The sequence below is a fragment of the Thunnus albacares genome, chromosome 16 (assembly GCF_914725855.1).
Source record: "Thunnus albacares chromosome 16, fThuAlb1.1, whole genome shotgun sequence".
Taxonomy (NCBI): domain Eukaryota; kingdom Metazoa; phylum Chordata; class Actinopteri; order Scombriformes; family Scombridae; genus Thunnus; species Thunnus albacares.
Genome location: NC_058121.1, coordinates 22998561 through 23020605, shown reverse-complemented (window position 1 = coordinate 23020605; position 22045 = coordinate 22998561). Strand labels below are relative to the sequence as shown.

The 22045-nt window shown below is 37.9% G+C and overlaps 1 protein-coding gene across 1 annotated transcript in view; it reads right to left on the bottom strand.

Annotated features, from left to right (window-relative positions):
• Window positions 1-22045, bottom strand: part of myo6a (myosin VIa) — a 170516-nt gene that overhangs the window by 90333 nt on the left and 58138 nt on the right. Inside the window, exons 11-12 of the mRNA XM_044329994.1 lie at window positions 21063-21243; window positions 13573-13717 (exon numbers count right to left, since the gene is read on the bottom strand). Of these exons, the coding sequence (XP_044185929.1) occupies window positions 13573-13717; window positions 21063-21243 (326 nt within the window). The remainder of the gene's footprint in view (window positions 1-13572; window positions 13718-21062; window positions 21244-22045) is intronic.

Here is a 22045-nt window from a genome sequence, read left to right as displayed (position 1 = left end):
GCACAGAGGGCCGGTATAAGATAAATAAGGAGTTTTAAAACTGTAAATCATGCAAAGATACGCCAGTAGAACCTCAGAATATAAATATAAACCTGGAAATGTACATGATTTGTCCCTCTCAAGGTTGGTTCCTCTGCGGACTTTGTGGCTCTAAAACAACGTCACGCTACTTCCCCCCTTTGCTCCTGACAGACAAGAGTCATAATATCTAATAAGCTAGTAGAGGTTTTAGTTACTTGAACATAAACAGATGCTGATGATGCTGCTGCTTCGTCTCCACATCTAACTGTTCTCTTCTTCACTTTTTCTCTCATAAAGATCCTGCTGCAGACTTGTTTTAGGACACACAGAAATACTCTGCTTTGAATAATCATTTGCATCATATATGTTTTCGCCCCAAGACAATTTCAATTAACTTGTTAGAATCTATGAATATGCAAATATTTTACTGCAGATGTTCTCCCTCTTCGCTGTTCTCAGTGTATGTGCACTAGAGGCCACGATTGGCTCTAAACCAGCTGTGATGTCACAAATCCTGCTTGTAGATAAACAAGTTAAACTGAGATTTAAAGGTGAGCACAAACTCTGCACATTCGTCATTCTGCACAGAGAAAAACATGGTTTTTGAGTGGAAAGGGACTTTAAACTTCACATGGAAAAGAGAACATATAGACAGAAATCACGTTACCCAATAAATAATGATCACAATATTCCTAGACGATGAAGAGCTGAGTGTAACATAATGAGAGATGCAGGAATTAGACAGAATCCTTATTGCAACAAGAGAAGAGATGTTCTTAAACCTGGTTGTGCTGGTGGACACAGACCTGTAGCGCCTCCCGGAGGGCAGAGGTTGAATCTGATAATGAGCAGAATCGGGTGGGTCAGATATGATGCTTCCTGTCTGATTGATTATGTATTTGTTGTACAGTGATTCAACTGATCAATTCTGTCCTGTATACTCTTTATCTTTCAGTCACCAAGTTTCCATCTAAACTTTAAACTATTTTTTTTTTCTTTACTGATTGACATCTCACTAAAATGTCAAATTATGTATCTCAGTCAACTCCTCATATGTGAATATTCTGCATTATTTATACATTTGATAAATAATAAAGTAGCTACTTCTGAGTTTCTGTTCTGCAGGACAAAGTCAGGTATGACTTTGACTGTGAATAAATGTGTCTAAAAGATTTTTTTTTTTTTTATAGGCAGAGCATCTGGTTACTCTTATGTACTTTTTGAGTATATCTGGCATTTTGTTCCTGCATCTCATTTAATTTATCATACATGTGATTTTTTTTATACAAATTACTCTGTTTCTGCTGTTCACACGTACAATAATTTATTAATTTTTTGGGTTTTCTGTTGAAGTGGGAGGAAGACTGAACAGGTGGTTGGCAGTAATATGCTGATGTTGCGTTTACACTGCCAATAATACAATTTAAAAATAGAGGCAGAAGTAGAAACAGGCCCTGCAAAGTCATCACTTATTAACTAATTACTTATTAACTAACTCCATATTTATTACAGAAAGGGCTGGTCACTCCATCAGTGACTCTATCATTCACAAAGGAGACCCCAAACATGACAACTGTTTCCACTTGTATGATTTTATCCGACTGTCAACACCATCTGGACCAAACTGGATCAGAATCAGACCAGTCGTGACTCATGACACCAAAATCATCTTTATATTTAGTCCAACAACTGTGCTGTGCGTCCCTGCAGATTCTCCACGAACATTAAACACATCGTGTCATTAAACTTTTCTTCGATGGACGCCGCTACGTCCCAACAGCACTAGTGCCGGCGTGTCTGCTGTCAGTAACTGCCTGAATACAAACTGCGTAACTTCGGAGGTGTTTTGCTGCCACAGAGGAAAATAAAGGATCTTGTTAACTGGAGTAAAGTGTCTCCTCACTTCTTCTGCATCAGAAACAGACTGTCTGAGCCTCATTAAGCCTTAAAAGCATCAAAGGTTCCTGACAGCTCTGGTGGCACGGTGAGTCAGCTTATTGACTCGTAATTAGACTAATCAGGTTCAGGAAGTTCATTGTGCATCCAGTATGCGGGGCGTTAATATTGAAGGGATGACTACTGGTGCTTTCACAAAGTATTTACACAATGAGATTTTTGTTAAATAATCATCAGTAATGTGAACATAATGATTAAGAGGGTAAAAGCAAATAATAGAACAGCTGGAACAGTCTGGTATCCAAAATATAAGACCATATCTACTAGGGGTGTGCCCGAATACAAATACATTATTCGGCAAAGCACAAATAGTGGGTTTTATACAAATATTTGTTTCATACAAATATTTTAAAAATTATTTGTTGGGGGTGTTCCTCAGAGATAAAGCTGAGCTACTGACACAAGCAAAGTGCTCTCAAGGGACTCTCCATAACCTGTCGTTCCCCTTCTCCTCTCCACAAAGTTAGGTTGTAAAAAATAGGCAATAAATGAAAAATGCCAAGCAATAATTGCCTTTGAAGTTCCTCCCTACATGTTACACAGTGTGCTGTCTCTGTGTTATGGGTGTATAGATAGGTAGAGGTCTGTCTGCTTGAGGCGATGAGTAAAGTTTTAGCTCAGTAATCAGCGCAGTTGTCTATGATCTGGGAGACTCCGGTTCAAGACCCGACGTGGGGACCTTCTTTGTAAGGTAGTTTATTCATGAACACTTATTATAACACTCTATTTTTCTAAAATTAAAGTGTCATGAAAACAAAAACAGGATTTTTAAGCCTATTTCCATTTTTATTCGAATACAAATACAGATACAAATAGTTTTGTTGCCTCAACAAATACAGATACAAATACTGGGATCTCTGCACATCCCTAATATCTAGTCTCATATTATGATATAATATCGATATATTGCCCAGCCCTACTAGTATGTTATTTGTTTGAATTATTCTCAACTGTATCATACTGCAATTATAATCTTTTAGACTGAGTCACAATGACCTGAGATGACAAAAGAATCAAACACTTTCCATTCGTTTAAGAAGCTTCTGAATAATGAGTGCATTTTTATGCCTGTGTGAGAAGCGTTCAGTGCAATAATAACATCAGGAGGAGTGGAAAGTGTTTTAGTTTCCAGACTTAAATGGTCTGAAAACTTTTTGATCACAGTAAGCTGTCACTTACTCCCACTGCCAAGAACATAATAACACCAGAAAAAGAGCTGATACTGGATGATTCAGCAAAACCCAGGATTGGATTTCTGAGCACGGCAGTTAAGGTCTGGTTAAGGTTATGAAAAGATAATGACCAGACGCTCCTGGTTTTGGAGGTAAAAGTCTCATTAATTTTTGCGTGACTCACAGTTTGAGCATTTGTACAGTTTGGATCTGCATGAAATTCGTCCTGCTTAAATCATGATAACAAATGTGTGAGAAAATATCTGTTTCTTTGAAAAAAAGCCAAAGTTGTGGATGCACAAATTACGACTCTAGTTAACTATAATTCCCAAGGTGCATTTCAGCAAGAAACAGCCAATCACTGAGCTTAAATTCAGTCTGGTGTTTGGTTACGGTGTTGAGAAAACTGATTACAACTTCAACAACAAAGCATTTTGAATTCATTACGCTCTGATTTGTACGTCAGGCTGGCTTCATCTCCATAGCAGCAGTCTATAGTCTAACTCAAAGGTGACCACCTTACCAATGGATGATAACACCCTTCTGAACCTACTAGCAGGTGTAGCAGGCTCCTTCTAACACATATCTAGGAGGCTGATAAACACTGATGACACCCATTCAGTCGAGTGATAACGTTCGAAGCAGGTGTGAAATCAGACGATGCATTTATTTGCATGTAAACACACTGAATGTCTCTCTCTCAGTTTCAATTTGCTTTACTGTCATGGAATATAACAAAATTTCTGTTCGCAAAGAGCAGAAAATAATACAGAAATAAAGACAACAAATAACAAATACCACATGTAATTCTCTTTTTAAATCCCATCTCTCTCTCTCTCTCTCTATTTCCCTCCTCTTTCTGCATATCTCTCGCTCTTCGCTCTCTCTCTCAGCCCCACACATACACGGAGCCATCTGCACAGCACTTCCTGCTCACATAACCCAGACAAATAAATAACGAGCTTAGGTGATGCAGCCGGGCTGGCGGGAGCGCAACCTGCTTCCTCAACTGTTCTCATTTTTATCCACGACCGACTGTAAAATTAAAGTGATAATCTGTGAAATTTTCAGATAAACATGTGACTGAATGACTGAATGGATTTCACTTTGTCACCAGCGACACTGATTCAACCTTTATCCAGTTAAGGAAAAAGTATAGTATAATACAGTAAAGTTATGTGTTTCACATTTCCACTTTGTTTTTGGAAGCAGCGAAGAACTGAGTGGCAGTGATAGCCTTCATAGCAGAAGAAACGCAGAGAAAAGAGGAAATACGAAGACACAAAAGCTTCACAGCAACAGGTTCTTAGCATCTTAAATCTGGGAAGATACTGTATGAATTAAACTACATTTTAACCCTCAATTGGTCGTTGTTTACGTATTTTTTCACAAGGTTTAAGAAGATATGAGTCAATTATTCATCTAAACTGTCCTAAGCGCTTGTAGACAGGACTGGGTTTGGAAAGGATGAACATTACAGGGAGAAGTGGGGAATGAATGATTCTTTGTGCCATTTTAATCATATGGAAATGACAGGATATCAGGATATGGTCTGTAACAGACATGGACATACAGCAGGATAAAGCCAAAAACCTCCCCATGGGGCCCGCCGGAGAGTTGAAGGTGAGACAAATATACTGCGTGAGGTGATGGAAGAATCAAAAATCCTTCTCTGAGTCATAACTCAGTCAAATGTGGGCACACTGACATGAAACACATATATGATATCATTCAGTGTGACTCACACTTCCCTGAGGATATCAGGGTTTTCTTCAGTATCAAAGTAATCCAGTGATAGTTGTCTGTACATCCTAATTTAGCAGACTTTTAATGGAGACTATTTGAAATAAAATGTAAACAAACGTAGCTACCTATATACCTGTAGCTGATATTACAACAGCACATTTGATGAGCTTTTATGGTGTTTTGTTCTCCTGTTGGGTTTTTTTTTCTGTTATATTGGTTTCCAATGCTACCACCAGCATACAGGCCTTCAGAATAGCAAAAAACATTGTTGTAGTAGAGGGACAAGCAGCTCTTCCTGTAGAGATCCACTTTAAAATACAAGGACGTCGCTCCAGATGGGATTTAAATTACAAGAGATGCAGCAAATTCACAGTCGGTCATTGAGGCAGTAATTATTTCTGGGGAGGGAGTAAAAAAATGACTCACATACGTGCGCCATTTGACTCACTATGCATTAACTGAAGGGTGAAATAAAGTTTACATCAAGTAATAATACATGAGTGATAATTGGTATTATTGGTGTTTCTGAAAAGACTGCATTTCCCATAAAACTCATGGATTTATTGTGCTGCATTCCCATCAGTGCTCCTCCTCCTCCTCCCTGAAGGACATAAACATGATGAAAACCATTTTTTCCATAATTTCAAACCATCTGCCGTCACCACAAAGTCTGCTGCCTCTTTGTGCAAAAGAGGATGTTTTGCTTTTTCAGTCAAAAGGTTTTTTTTCTTTTTTGGCTTTAATGGAGAGAATAAACATGTTGGAAGTGATTTTTTTTTTCATCAACTTTTCATTCCTTCCACCATCTGCCCCTCAGCAGAAACTCTGGACACTGTAGGTCTGTTTGCTCTGGAAGAACAGCGCCCTCTTCCTGTTGGATGCTATGAAGCAATAAAGAAGGTTTTCCTCCACACCCAACCTGCTGGATCATTACATAAAACGCACTGTAGACAATTTCAAGAGGCGCTTTATGACTGTTTCGTCTTTTTTGTGTCGGTGACAACCCATAAACTGTTTAATCTGTCAGTAATCCTGCACCAAAAGGTCATAAACTGCCCTCACAATTTGTTTTAGCTTTCTTCTATTTACATGTAGAAGCTGGAACTGTTTGTTTTTGGCTGTTACACTCAAATTATTGTGCAGATGAAATGCTTCTCATAGCACATTTAATCTGGGGGAAAGAAACTGAATAAATGTTGTAAAAGCGGAGGAATTAAGCGTCACCGGGATCCGTCAGACACACGTTTGTTCACCGGGAGTGTAACTGACAGGCAGGACGGCGTCAACTGACACTCTGAGACACATACAGAGACAGGAAGCAGCTATTAATTCATCTGGTCCGGCTCCTCTCTCCACAGATGAAAGAGGAGAAATAAACATTAGCGTAGGAGGTTTGAAATTGAGGCGAGTGGCTTGGCAATCAGACTATGTGTGTGCGCTGAGGCCGAGCCGCCAGCAAAACAATCACAAGCTTTAGAACGACAGGGTTCGGGGCTAAATGCAGGCAGGGACTTGGCTTTGGCTGGCTGGTTGGCTGTTTGGCTGACTGTTTGGCTGGTTGGCGTTACAAAACATTTTCATGTGGAATATATGTTGATGTGTGCGTCATGATCTCTGCCGAGGCAGGGGAAGTTTATTTATAAAGCACATTACCACATGAAAAAATAATGAAAAATGAAAAAAATGTTCAAAACAATGAAAACAGATAAACAAAAAAAGATATTAAGTATAAAAACTCAACACTGACAACAGCCTAAGAGCTTAACGTTCAGTGAAAGACATTGGAGAACATTCATGTTTAGCTTCTAATGATTATTTTCACTACAGTTGAATTTGTTGATCAATCGTTCAGTCTAAAAAATGTCAGAAAAATGCAAAAATGCGTCCCCAGGTGACTTTACAGTGGCATAAAACAGAAAAAAAAGTTCACTTTCTAGAAGCTGGAAACAAGAAAAGTTTGGTATTTTTTGCTTGATAAATGTCTTACATTAATGAACCATTGTTAGAATTGTTGCAGATTGATTTTCTATCGATCGACTAGTCATTTAAGCTCTATAAATGTTTTAAACCTGCAGTTTGGTATTTTTTGCTTGATAAATGTCTGACATTAATAAACCATTATCAGAATTGTTGCAGATTGATTTTTCTATCGATCGACTTGTCATTTGAGCTCTATAAATGTTTTAAACCCGCAGTTTAAGATACGCACAGCAAGTTTTAGATCTTCTGGACATTCGTTATCTTGCAGCTCTGTGGAGCATAATACTGTAACTGCTGCTTCTTCATGTTTTGTTTTATCGCTCCTGTATCCATCCACTGCTCAGAGAACAGAGGCTCATCTTGACTCAAACTAAAGCATTGGCTATTTGTTTACACAGCTTCAATATGACCCGTTTGTATGTTTCAGTACAGCAGCAGAAGTCACTCTACACGCAGCCAAAACTCTTAAACCATGTTCAGACAGACATCAGCTCTATGTGACAGCACTCCCACTCATCTTAATGAGGCCACTGAGCTGGAAAAGCAGGAGTCCCAATGACAAATAAGGTTTAGGGGAAAAGATTATGTTGTGTTTATGTTCAAATAAATTACTACTGGCTAACATACTGTTACTGGATATTTTAAACCCTAAATGCTAACATGCTCACAATAACAACATTAACATGCTGATATTGAGTAGGTATAATGTTCATAATTTAGCATATTAGCATGCTAACATTTGCTAATCAGCAGTAAGTACAGCTGATGAGAAAGTCTTTAGTTTTGTCAGTGTTCGTCTAATACTTAAGTTTATAACAAAAAGGGAATTTTGTGATTGATTACAAATATTATTACAATTTATCCTGAAGGAACATGAATGTCTGAACCAAATTTCATAACAATCAAGTAGTTGTTGAGACATTTCGTTTTAAAAAAACCTCTATTGTCCCTCTGGGATAATAATAAAGCTGACCTCATGGTGGCGCTAGAGGAAGAGTCAGAGATCAACAAAGTCAGTACAATTCATTCTCTGGACTGCTAAATATCACGTATTATTGTATCAATACATCATATATATGTATATTTATATCAGCTTATGTTTTTGTTTCTATATTTTGTGTCTCTGTAGCTCTTTCTTTCTATGATTGGATGACACCGCCGGGTCAAACTAAACTCTTTTAAACAGGTCTGTGATTCGGCGTCCTGGTTCTCTGGATATGAGTGCTCGATTATTTTCTCATTACTGCTTGCCTCTGTGTGGTTGTGTCTCTCCCCTCCCGTCTTATCTTCTTCATCGCTCTGAGGACGAAGTTATTAGCGGCCTTGAACTCTTCATGAAAGAGCAGCGCGGTCTGATGGAGGGTTTGTTTAGGTATCTGTTCCCTCCAACTCTGAGCCCGAGGTAACTTCTAATACCTGTACCTCTCCCTTGGCGCTGTGCACTGAGCCGTAAAAGTGGTATAATATTTCTCCTCCTCCTTATCGCTTCACAAGTTCACATTTATCTTGTTCAGCTGGAGCCGACTGATAAAGCTGTGAATGGACGAAGCTGCCTGCTTGGTTGGTCTTCATTTCTTGCCCTCTCAAGTTTGTTTCAGGCAACTTCAGCATTTTATTCCTGATTCTTTAAACTACAGCAACTCAACAAAAGGATAAGAAACACTTATGTCAATCAAGGGTTAAACATTTTAAAAGTGGAGATGTTTTAATCAGAGTTAGAGATGTAGTCATGAGTTGGTCAAATTAGCTTCTCTATGGGCAAGATGACACCCTGCAAACCAATTAATTAAAATATGGCAGTTTAATTTAAGATTTAAAAACGTGACCAACTTCCCAACACTAAGAGGTTAGATTACATTCACCCGGTGGACAGAAACACGACTCTAAATGAATGATAATGTTGCTCCGTAACTGCTGGATGTGGAAATAAGCAACTGCTAGCTAACAAGCTAACTAGCTAACTTGCTAACAAGTTAAACGTCGCTTAAAAAACTGATGATATGTCAGTGTTGTTGGAGGTTCAAAGACAATCATAGTGTTGCACTGATGTGGTTGTCCACATGAAAAGCAGCTGTGTGAAGCCAGAAACCTGACTAATCACAAGTCGGTTTGATTGTCAGTTTCAGGGAGTTACAACAACTATTGGATGCGTTACCCCATAATTCTCTCCAATGTCCATTATTGATCCTAATTCTTGTCTGTTCCTGATCCTTTGCGCATATGGCAAGCTCAAAATTATGAGGTTTTAGTCCATCATATTCATATGAATATATATTTCCAACCTCATCAGTGTCAAAACTAGAACTGGGATCCATATTTCTTAATGTTAAACTTGACCGCTCTCCCTTATTCGACGTCATGTCCAATATCTTGTTTTGATTTGAGGTGGATATGAAAACAGTCTCACAAAAATAAATCCATGTGTCACTGCAGTGTATACAGTGTAGTGGTAGTCGAGCGGTTCAACACAACTGATGGTCTTAAACGCATTAAAAAGGCAAAGAATTCTACCAATTAACTTTTGACAAAACACACCTTTTAATTGAAAACCATTCCAGGTGACGACCTAACGAGGCTGGTTAAGATATTGCTAATAGTGTGCAAAGCTGTCATCAAGGCAAACAGTAGCTACTTTTTTGAGGAATCTGAAATATGAAACATTTTGGTTTGTTTAACCAATGAGTTTTGATGTGTTCAGTATTGTTCTACAGTGTAGAAACTAGTAGAAAATAAACACACATTAGTTCACCGGGGTCGCCAGCCTGCAAATTGCTCTCTAAATACATTAACCGCTGGGAAAACATTCCAGGATGTTTGTGCTTTCCTTTAATTATTCAAAAAGGTCTCGGGGTAAAGGACGTTGAGGTCTGTTCTTGAGCTAATCCGTACCCTGGAAAATTAAATCAACAGAGCACACCACCCTCTTTTACACTTGTAAACACATTAATAGCTGTGTGAACTTCGGAGTGTGTGCTGAGTGTTCTCTTGCAGCGGGGAGGAGAGCGCCATATGTGCTCCAACGTGCCAATTGTCACATTTAATTTAACACAGTACATATAAATTAGGCCTCTCACAATACAGCAAGAGGTGATGTCAGCGACAGGAGAGAATTTCTATGTTTTTACATGTACAAGACCTGCTGTAAACCGGTTGCAGCCTACTGACGGACAAAAACAACCTTAAATCGAGAAGGTTGATGGTTGAAATCCCTCTAAGGAAAAGAGGACGTGTGCAAAAAACACACCAATCTATCTTTAATCCAGTGAGAACACTCAGTATTTCGCTAGGATGATGCTTTGACATTGCAAGTACTTGATAAATAGGTATGTTAAACATATATATCATAATAAAATGTGTCTTAAATATAAATATCTTGAGACAGAGTTGATAAATTGAAGCAATCGACACAAGCTGAGCTGAACGCCGCCATGTTTACGCCCCTGTGCTTCCTCCAGCATGGTTAAAATTGTGCTTTTATTCATTTTTCCTTCCTAAATAGGAGCCATTAATAATATTAGAGCAGGATGTTTTCTATCAGCATAAAATTTGTGATCCCTTTCAACTTGCAGTAAACCGTAAAGGTCACCTCTCAGTAATAGTGCCTGTAAACAAGAATTATCTTGCTTTTAGAGGCACAGGTGGACAATATAGCAAATATATGTTGGTGATTTTGACTATTGGTGATATGGTTGTTGGTTTATGTTCTGTGCTATCTGTGTGATTATAGAATAGGGTCAAACTGACAATATCACAAGGGTATGTACGATGAGGAAAAAGATTAATTATTTTCCTTTTCTTGCCCTCAAATGCCTGCAGCACAGTTCAAAGTAGGTAAAGGTGAAGAACTTTGAGTTTCAGAGTCAATTTTATTGTTTGTCAGTGTATTTTTCTCATCATAGAGATTTTAAACATGACATTTCCTTTAATTGCTCTTCTATGTCAGCATTGGGTGTCTGATTCAGTTTGTGGTCCTGAAGTATGGACATATGTGCAGTTCTCTTGATTCATTAGTCCTTCAAATAATCAAACTTCTCTCTTATGTTCATATACATACAATTATTTATATGCTACTAATTTGAAACAACAAAGCTGTTGGAAAATGTTCACTAACAATGTCTTTCATATTTTTTGATGATATCCTCTTTCCCTTCTTCTCTGTTTGCTTTTCTTTTTTAATTTCTGGACCTGGTTTTGATTCACACTTGTGGCTGCTAGGACTTGGATTTAGGTGGTCTTGACTACAGCCTGAATTTGTTGTAATAGTGGTATGTTATAATTGTATTGTATATATATTCATGGTGTAAAATTTAATAAAATTTTCTTCTTATTTTTTTTCCTTCCTATCAATTTTATTTGTCTTTGGTTTTTTATCTATTTTATCTAGTTTTTTAATCTAATTTTCATTTCACTCTATTTCATTATTATTATAGTTTTAAAATCTATTTTATTACATTTTTAGAATTTTTATTTCTCATGTGCATTAGTCTCTAATTGTTTTACTGTTTACTGTCTATATTTGTACACATTATCAATCTTTTTCAGTCTATTTCCTGTCATGTGGTGCTGTGTGTGTTATGGTTTCTCTGTGTTGGGTGTAGTGATACAACTGTATGCATATATAGAAAATTCACTTAATCAAGTGAATATGGGGAATTAGTTTGTTCTTCTGTTCATGTTGTTTTTATGATGGTTTTTGTGGTCTGATTTGATAAACAGACACTAACATTTTTAAAAAAAGGGCTTTAAAAATGTCAAAAAAATCAATAGTAAGTTCTGTGTCTTTCCCTTGAAATCAAAGAAAAAGTATTTTATTCTGGCGCTGCCTCGTTGCCTCGACCTTCAACAATCATACAGAAATAAACTCCCCATCAGAATGTAATGGAGTGAATATGTGATCTGAGAGGCCTTCTCTGTTTATACACCACACACACACACCTTTAAACAAACGTCACAAGGCCTTCTGGGAAATGTAGGAACTGAGCCAGGCTGAGGGAATGAGTTTACACCAAAAAGTTATAATTGTGAGCAACAACCTTCCAGCAACATTCACTCACCTCTGTGAACTTTTCAAATCAAACTGATTCCACAATCCAGATGTTTCACTGAAAATCCAGATGGCTCATCATTTTATTCATATAATAACCACTGGAAATAAACATTCAAATTCGCCCCGATGTTTATCTGCAACTTTCTTTCTGGACAATAAGACGAGGAGGTGAGTCAGCCAGCTGTTCGAGCGCCGCCACACTCTGCTGGCGCTCCTCTGAGCCTTGTTTCAGTTTAGTGTAAATTCTCAGCTGTAATGAGAAAGTGTTTGTCCAACTCTCTGGACAGTGATAATAAGACAAGCAATACACCAACCATCTGCTCTACCAATGTGTGTGTCCAAGCTCGCTCATGCCTATTTACACACATGTGGATCAGACCAATGCTGCCTTCACAGGATGGTAAAATTAGGTGAGGCCAGCAGAGAATACCGGGAACAGTAACAGTAGACAGCATTGCCTTCAAAAGTTAAAATATTTTAACTTTTTGTCGTCCTCCGCGGCAGAATCTACAACGTAAATGTTATGTAACTCACAAGGGAACAACATGGGACATCTGGACAACGAGATGCTAATAACTTTGGTGCAACAACACCCAGAATTATAGGATCAGAGCTTGAAATTCTCCCGAGGAATTTGGGGAAGTTTTGGAGAGAATTTAACATTAATTTAAAGTTTGCGATAGAATATTAAGAGAAAGCTGCATTTTATAGCTACATGCATTACTAGAATAATTACATAAAATAATAGACATGAAATAATTTAATTTAATATTTTTTATCCAATTCTATTTAAATAACAACATCACCATAGCAACATATCGTCATGCGCGTTTCGTTTTGCCGTCCTGTTTGTCTTGATTTAGCGCCTGTGTTTCACATCATGCATGGTATCATTTTTTCAGCACAAACTCGGCTATAAGTACAACATATTATTTTGCCATTTTAACAAAGTATAAAGCTACCAGCAACAGAAATTACATGAAAATGACACGTGTCTATAAAAATGTACAAATCTTTAGTGATAATCCCTAAAAATATGATATTTATTTATTTATTTTCTTTTTTCATTAATATTGTAAAAACTAAATACAGCAGAAAAATGTAAGAAATAAGACTATAATAGAGTCAATTTACATGTAAAGTGATTTTAACTCGTTGTTGTGCCTTTTTCATTGCAAGTATTCTGTATTCAGCCTGTAAATCAATGAAAATATTAAAAATTCACAGTTTTTATCAAAGAAATGTTTTACGGTGTAAAAACATGAATGAGATACTGTGTGAAAGTCCCACATCAGCACTTTCATTTGGTTTTCTCAGCTTGTCTCACATGATATATTAATAAAGTTTATGTGTTTTATAAATAAAACAAGCTCAGTCTATTCACCGATGAATACACTGACCAAACCAAAACCAAAATAACAAAACTACAGAACCTAAAGGAAGAAGCATCCATGTTGGTACTAAACACTGAGGTGGAGTCAGCAGCTCTCGTCTGGTTCAGTCTGCTTCCAAACGTACCGAGGTGGTATCTGAGATAATCAGGGACTCAGTTTTTATAAATCTCAGTGTGCATGCAGTTCAAGTGTGGGTGTGTGCTGGATGTTTCAGCATTTGTGTTTGTGTTTATGTGTGTAAAGGCAGGTTTCCTACTTGATGACTGTTCCTTTGGCGCCCCCTGCTGTTGTCAGCATAACCCTGGTGGTGAGGCTAACTCTCAGGTCCTCCTGCTCCAGACCCAGCAGCTCAGCGCAGTACTCCACCGTCTGACTCGACTGGTTCTTGATGGCGCAGCCGCCTGCGAGACGAGGAGAAGGGCAAACATCAGCATAGCTAGGGTCATGTCTCTGAGGTAGAAGAGGTTGAGCAAGCGGAGTGTGTGTGAGTTTACAGCTGCTGTTTTCAATGCAACCTTCTACCTGAACAAACAGCTGGGTGATAACGTCAAAGATTCCTCTTTTTCACACAATACAACAAACAATACATTTATTACACCAGTAGCTAAAAGATCATTTTCATCTTGAGTCTGTGAGTGGAGGCCAGCTGTGACGCACAGGTCGATGTAATAAAAGATAAAGTCAGTTGTCAGTAAAATATGAAGATTTTTTTTGACTAAATCACTTCAATACATACAGTTTTACCCAACCACAACATTTAGATAAACATAAATGACTCTCGATCAACAAAATTGTCATGAAGCTGACAGCTGGGGGTTTCACAAGGCTTTCTGGGTAATGTAGGAAACCACTTACTGAAGACATGGTGGAAGAATTTCACACAGCTGTCACTAAAGACAAGAAAAACAGTATCTAGTTTCATATCAAGATATTGACATTATATGGATTGTAGGGCTGCAACTAACAATTATCTTCCTTATTGATTAATCTGATGAATACTTTATAATTTCCCACAACCCAAGCTGATGTCTTCAAATGTCTTTTTTTTGTCAGATCAACAGTCCAAAAACCAAAGATATTCAGTTTACTGTCATGTATGACACCGAAAAGCATCAAATTCTCACATATGATAATCTGAAACCAGCATATATTTGGCTTTTTAAGGTTAAACAAATGTAAATTTCAATGCACACAACCATTATTTGTCAGATGTTAAATATGTGATGTCGAGCCAATTCATAATAAGTTGGGTTTTTTTTTAAAAAAAACGTGTTCCAGGCTTTAAAGCAGACGAACTGTTGTCATATCTGAGGTTTAGTTGGCAGATTCTGTCAAAGCAAGGACATCTTTGAGTTTCATTCCTGCCCTTTTGTGGATGGAGGTTACATTTATAATACACTTTCCTTTCATGTTGCATAAACAAACAAGTCAAGTGGGTAACAGAAAACTAAACCGCCGGCAGGCATGAAGCGTCTCTGATGGGCCGATGACCTGATCGGGTCGTCTCTCTGATCTACGCTGCGGCAGAACACGACCTCGTACCGACGTGACAAAGGATTAGGTGGGTGTAAAAAATGTGAATGAAGTAATCTTTTTAAATCCCCCGCATTTCTGCAACAATGTGCACTTCCATGATGACATATCGACAATACGGTCGGTCTACGTGCGCCCTACTTAAAGGCGAGGGCGATACACAGCGCTCATTATGTATGGATGCCTTGAGCAGATTCAAGGTGAGCTCAGAGAGGTAACACCCACGTGCTGTGAACTGTGCAGGTCCAGGGAGACTTGAACAAAGCCTAAAAGGAGCCGGGTAGGTTGTAGTAGAAGTAGAAGAGTAACACTATTCATACTGTAAAGGCAAAGAGTTTTTTTCATATCAAAGTTTGTCACATCGTCTTGAGGGCTGCAACAGTTCATGAGGGGAGTTAAAGGTGAAAAAGTTCACATAGAAGAGCTGATCAGTGTGTCAGTTAAACAAGCAATCAGGGGCTTGTTCATGATATTCTAATGTTGCAACAAATGCTTATTTTTCATATTGATTAAAGGATGAGGCTGCTGTTATTCTATGTTTTTCTTATTGTCAACAAATCCCATGAAAAGACCAAAACCTGTTAGTCCGTCTCTCAATACTTTCTGACTTTTCTACCTGGTGAATCTCAGCTCCAAACCCATTTGTTCCTTCTGAAGACGTAAATGTTTGACACAGCTCACAGATATATAGTTTCATTTTAAAAAAAAAAAAAGCTCATTAATTTTCCTGCAGTTTTTATCAAACAAACAGGAGGAAATAGAGCATTTGTTGGAGACTATTTTGTCGGATGATCCACATTTGATGCTCTAGAGAGTATTTGTGGCAGCAGGACGGTGTGTGTGTTCATGGTGATGAAGGAACACGTCACCCAGTGCTGCAGTGTGGCTTACTAGCGTGTTTTTAATAGTTTTTGGAGAACAACGGTGGTCTACGGCACAAGGGAATAAGATGTATCAGGCTTTGGATACACACACATCACTATAATAACATACATATAATAATAAAAAAATCAATTAGGGCTGCAACTAACAATTATTTTCATTATCAATTAATCGTTATCTATATAAAATGTCAGAAAATACTGAAAAATGTCTGTTGTAATATCAAAAGTGTCGTCTTCATGTGTCTTTGTTTGTACGACCCCACAGTCTCATGCCTAAAGATGACCTGCAGATGATCGATTAATCGATTAATTGACTAATTGTTCCAGCTCTAAGATCAAGTCATTGTAGGGATTTATTGACATTTGTTGATTATGATTTTCAATCAATTCCTGAAGCACTAGATAGACATAGAGAGATAAGTAACTTTATGAATTCATGCGGGGAAACTAGTTTCATTTATAAGCAGCCTGTCAGACACTAAAAGACAAAAGCTCTTCATGTAATTCAGAGACTTTAACCCCTGATAACTGTGATATTTATATCAATAGATGTATAAGCAGTTGGATGGTGACAAAGCTTCACAGTGGTACAGGTACATCTCTGATCAATGAGAAGAATCAATAGCTCCTGGAAACTAAGCAAAAGCTATTAAATCAATGTCTGGACTGTGAATGAAGACCCTTTGAAAGGAAACGCTCAAAGTAAATGTAAATCAAGGACTCAGACCTAATTCCAAGTTAATTAAACCTCATTATTTGAAGTCTCTCCTGACAAGATTTCTCAGTTCGTTCTGAAATAAATCGAGTCTTGAGAAGAATCGAGTTCTGTCTGTCAGCTTCGTCCTCCAAGTGTCAAAGAGTTCCGGTGACTTATGCGAGGACACGCTCTCCATTCTAATGCTGGACTTAGACGAGCACATTCAGAGCAGTTTGACCTGCGAGGAGTTCAGAATATGTTTGCTGAGCAGATTTTTTTATTATATCCAAAACGCTGCAATGCACAGAACATGCAGACATGAATCTACAAATGAATTTGCTCATAATATTGGAAGAAGAGGAAGTGAGTTGTCAAAAAATATCCTGCTGAGTCAGATGAAGTCAAATATTTTGGGGGGAAAATTTGATCAAAATTGGTCACAATGCTAAAAAAAAAAAATCATTTAATTATTGAAAATTGGAAGATTTTGTTCTGTAAACACTAAAAAAAAACTGAGGACACTCATTTACTCTACTGTATGTCATCCACTCTTATTTTGAGCAAACTGTACGTACAAAAAGAGTTGAGCGTTGGAGTTGTTCCAACTTTTTTTACCCATTTTTTATGGATGCTGAGCTAAAATTTGCCTTTTAAAGAACAAAGCAACACAGACATCTGAATGGTCTGGTGGTTAGAAATCAATCCCGACATCAGACGGTCACAGATGTGATATGAAACTCATCAGACGTCTTAAAGAAAAACTAAAACACGTCTGAGATGTCTCTCTTCTCTTCAAATGTTTCTAGATTTCCCCTTTTTTCCTCCTCTCTGTGTGGTTTCCACATTTAGGCTTGTCTGGATATCCATCTCCATCTTCTATCTCTCTTCACAGCTCACTATTTCTGATGACGCCTTTCCTTCAGCTCTGTTATATCTAGAAAAATCTGTATTTTCTCGATGGTTGTCTTTTCTCAGCTCCGCATAATAATAAGACTTTACATTCGAGTTAAATAAATTTGATTTGAATTTGACTTCTAGATGCTTTTCTAAACTATAAAAATCTCTTCTGGCGTTGCCAAATACAAATAAATATTCTTTAAAAGCTTTCTTAAATCTCACCTCAAGGGATTTCTATGCAGTGCTGAACACAGAGGCTGCAAACTATAAGCCGAGCCAGCCTCAAAAACCGAATCATTACTTTCCTCTGACTGAGCCCACCCTCCTCACTGTAAAACACGTGCCACGACAGCCACCTGCTGCGAGAACCAGTCTGTTTAATAGGCGTCCCGCTGCGCTTCCTGCTCTCCCCTGCGGAGGAAGAAAATGACAGGGAGGAACCGAGAGCTGAGGAACTTCACCGGTGAAGTTCAAAGGATCTGTTGATTTTTTTTCAGTCTGAACCGCTGTGAAAAATGAGGCGTGAGATGAGGTGGAGCGTCTGACAAAACAACGCTGCAATATGCCTCTTGAAATGTAGAGAAAATAATGTTTTTAACGATAGCTTGAGTAATCAGTATGCGAGTTTTTTAAACTATGTAATTAATGAATTTCCCTTCAGTGAAATGCCTGGCTGACACCAATGACGAAACTTAACCATTTATCATTGACCACAACGAGACTGAGCTGAGAAGAAGGTGGATGGAGGTTGAATATTACGGCGATCGTTCACAGAGGAGGGTCTTGAGGGATGAGATCAAAACAGGCAGCTGCCTCTTAGGAACCAAAATGGTGCCATTTAGGAGCCGGGAAGCCTGTGAGACGGATGATACGGAGCAAATGCAATCACACAATGCTGTCGGCTGAAAACTCTGCGCTTTTAGATCATCGGTTATGATGATAAACTGTCGTCTGTATCATACCTGTGGTTTGAGTTCACACTAGTCCTGCTCAGGTGGGATCCATTTCTTTACTGTAAGGTTTATTTACTTATTATTTATGTGACAGGGATCTTGACAGGATTTTGCCACTTGACAGACGTTACATAATCAGAGTAAAATAGTAAATAAAATAATACATTTTTTAAAATAAGATGCAAGCATGTAGAACGATTAAAATGTGGAAACATAAAACAACATTATTTTTTAAATTTTTATTTAGGGTGACCCCGATTTTTGAGGCTATAATAAATAATTGGAACGTTTTACGAATAACAAATGAGCCGATATTATTTTACAAACATATTTTTGATGAGCTAATTAAATTGCTCTTTAAAGAATTGCGGCGAAAACATTTTACAGTTGAAAAACTTCTCAGCGCTCTCTGGTGATAAAACTGATATATCTGTGATAAAGTGTGTAGTAGACGGGACATAACGCACCGTTATGAACTATTTATGAAAGTATTCTTACTTATTCTCATTGACAGAATTCATCTGTAAATTAATAAAAGCGTTTGTTGCATGAGCACCAGGTGTGAGACGTGTATCACTTTAACTTGACAAAGACTAAGTGTGCTTGAAACGTTGGTTATATAATAAAAAATCATTGGTTGTCTTACATTCCACAATGTCAGTAAAGAACCACGAAAACAAATATATCACCTTGAGAAACTACTTCCCTTTTCTCCCTTTTCAAAGCCTTTTTTATGACAGTCTATATGTGAGCCTGAGCTTGTAAACAAAGTCACATCGACTCAGAATTAGCTTTCTGCTGCGTCTCAGTAAACTGTCATCCTGCCAGCTTAGATTCCAGCCAGTGTGAATTTAACTTAATGCGACGCGCCGCCTTTGCCGCAATTCATCTTTTCTGATGTCGAGCGAACGAACACAAAGCCGACTATCAGCGTAGCCTAAAACCTGTCACTGGTTTGGAGACTCACAGGCTGGATTTCAGTCCATGGAGCCATTAAAACGGTTGCATATATGTGTGATCACGTCATAGTACATTAGTCAGTATCATCATCACCTCTGAACTCTTTAATTTTCTCCAACAAAAAGCCTCTAAACGATGCCTTTGAGGTACCTGGTCAGAATGTGCTGAATCATTTTCTTTGTAATCTGTATCACAAAGAATAATCCTTCACATTTTTGCCACCGGAGCTTTATAACACCGAGTAGTGATGGTTTCATCTGATAAGAGAGCTGTGCACCACATGCATTTATGTTTTCTGCAGAGATTCTTCACACGATATAAAACAAGCTCCGTCTCTGCATGAATGCCACCACAGGTACAGCGTCCGGTGCGTTAACTGTGTTTTAGTGGATTAAAAAGGTGATTCATGAGTGTGATTTCTACAGCAGGAGTGACAAGGTTTAGGTGTTTTTCTATATTTTATTCATTTTTTATTTTAAGTCCTGCAAGTTTTGAAGTTTTGAATGAAAATCAATCAAAATATATTCAAATTGTTAAGGTATTTTGCAATTTCTTTAGGTAAAAAGGTATAATACTGTAAATTTTTATATTGTATTTTATATTTACAGTATGTTTTCTATGTTTTTACTTCAGTTTGACATATTAGCATCAGCTGATTCTGGGGTGTAAAATGAGCTAAAATGCTATATTTTTCTTTTTTTACACTGCGTTATTGTTGATTGTCTATCAAATAATTTATTGATAACATTTTATACCGACATATCATTACTTAAGAACAAATTAAATTTGATCAAAATCAGTCAAAGAATGGGATCTCAAATACTTGGAACATACATCATAAAAAAATTATAACATATAACATATGATTTGATTCAATGAGATCAACGTGAGTTCAGAATATAAAACCCATCAATAAGGATATATGTAATAATTTTGTCTGTGCCATCCAACCTTATCTTAATACTTGCATTAACTGATTTGTTTTGGCAGCAGAAACAAGTAGTGAACACAACACTGATATGTCATCAGTTTTTAAGTTGATATGTTGAACTTGTTAGCAAACAGTTGCTCATTTCCACATCCAGCAGCTACGGAGCAACATTATCATTCATTTGGAGTCTGTCCAGCCGGTGAATATAAGTCCAATATTCACTCTTTTTTTAGATCTGTTTCTGTTTTCCACCAACTCCTGAGAGAAATATCTGGCTCCACTATGTTCACCAGCTAATCTACAGCTAACTGTGTCTGTTTGCAGTTTGGTGCTGAGCAGATAGCGTGCAGTGGCTTTTTAGAGCTTTTTCTCCGAAAACAGCTGCCTGCTGCAGCTGAAAACGACACTATGAGAGCAGTGAGAGTGAACCAAAACAGTAAAGTTGCAGCCAGACAGATAAACAATGAGCTGATCTCACTATAAAGCTCTGTAAAGCTAAGGGGAGCTGCAGAGTCACTGATAACTCTCTGTAGGTTCATCACTACAAGCCACGACCAACACATTACACACTGACAGCTCAGACATTGTTATTATCAAATATCAATTACAGCCACTTTAAGGAATTTGTAAGTAGAATCAAAAAGCATGTTTCTTCTTGAAGTCTCCAGTTCTTACACACATCTCCAAATACATCTTTTATTTCCTTTTCTATTCTTTTAATTTGCCTTTTAATGTTTTTGTCTTTAATGCAATATGTAAAGCGCTTTGAACAGCCCCTGTGTGTGAAAAGTGTTATAAACTTGCCTTGGAGCTGTTCTTGATGTCAACTTCATATTGTCTCCAAGGGCAACGTGTTATCTTTTCATGTACTTGTATGTCGCTGCAGCTCACCTGAGGTGCTTCCGGCCTCCTCGAAGTCGATGTTTCCGAGGTGCAGCACGCCGGCCACCACCCTGAACAAGTCCAGCTTCTCCGTGTCGTCCAGGCCGATCTTCTTCATGGCTACGCTCATGCGGTTGAAGTCGCCTTGGTCGTCCAGCAGCGGGTCCTTCAGAGGGCCCGACTTCATGTGCTGAGAAACCAGGGACAGAGTGGAGACTGTTACTGACTTGTTGGCGGCTGATTCCTTCCTTCATCCGAGGTTTTTCAAGCGTCTTTTAAACTTACTGTCAACTTTACTTTTATCTTTAATATCTTTAACTTCTACCGACCGACCGACCTTCCTTTTTCAGTACTTACCCCTCTTCCATTCATTTACCCTTCCAAACAATTTAGCTTCAGTCCTTTTCAGCCGCCTGCCTCTCTACTTTGCTACTCTCTTCCTTTGCTTTGGCAGTCAGGTCAATAAGAAATATTCAGCACTGAAATCATTTAATTTTATTTTCAAGTTGCCTAATAAACTCATCTTTGACTGAATATTGTGTACAGAAGCGGAATAAGCAGTGCATGATACATCTCAAGTCTGCAGAAGAGAGAATGTGAAGATAGTGAAGTAGTAGAAAACACACAAACACAAACACACACCTGAAAAACCCACTCAAGAATGACACAGTCTGATGATATAAAGGGAAATGTCATCTTTTCCCTCTGCGGGTTAAACTACATGCTGACCACTCAGTGATCCCTGTGATAAAATTAAGTAGAAAACAAATTCTTCTGCTTAGTTGGTTTCACTGTTTAATCAGGTTCTTATTGGATTTTCATTTGGCTTCTTTTTCATTGAGACTCATGTAGTCAAATCACATAAATCAACAGCAGGAAGGTAACAATTGCTGCAAACCAGCTCATTATGAATCTTTGTTGTGGCTGCCAAGTTAACCCAGCTCATCCAACCATTATTTCTTTATACAATAGGAGCAGTTATGTTACTTTTT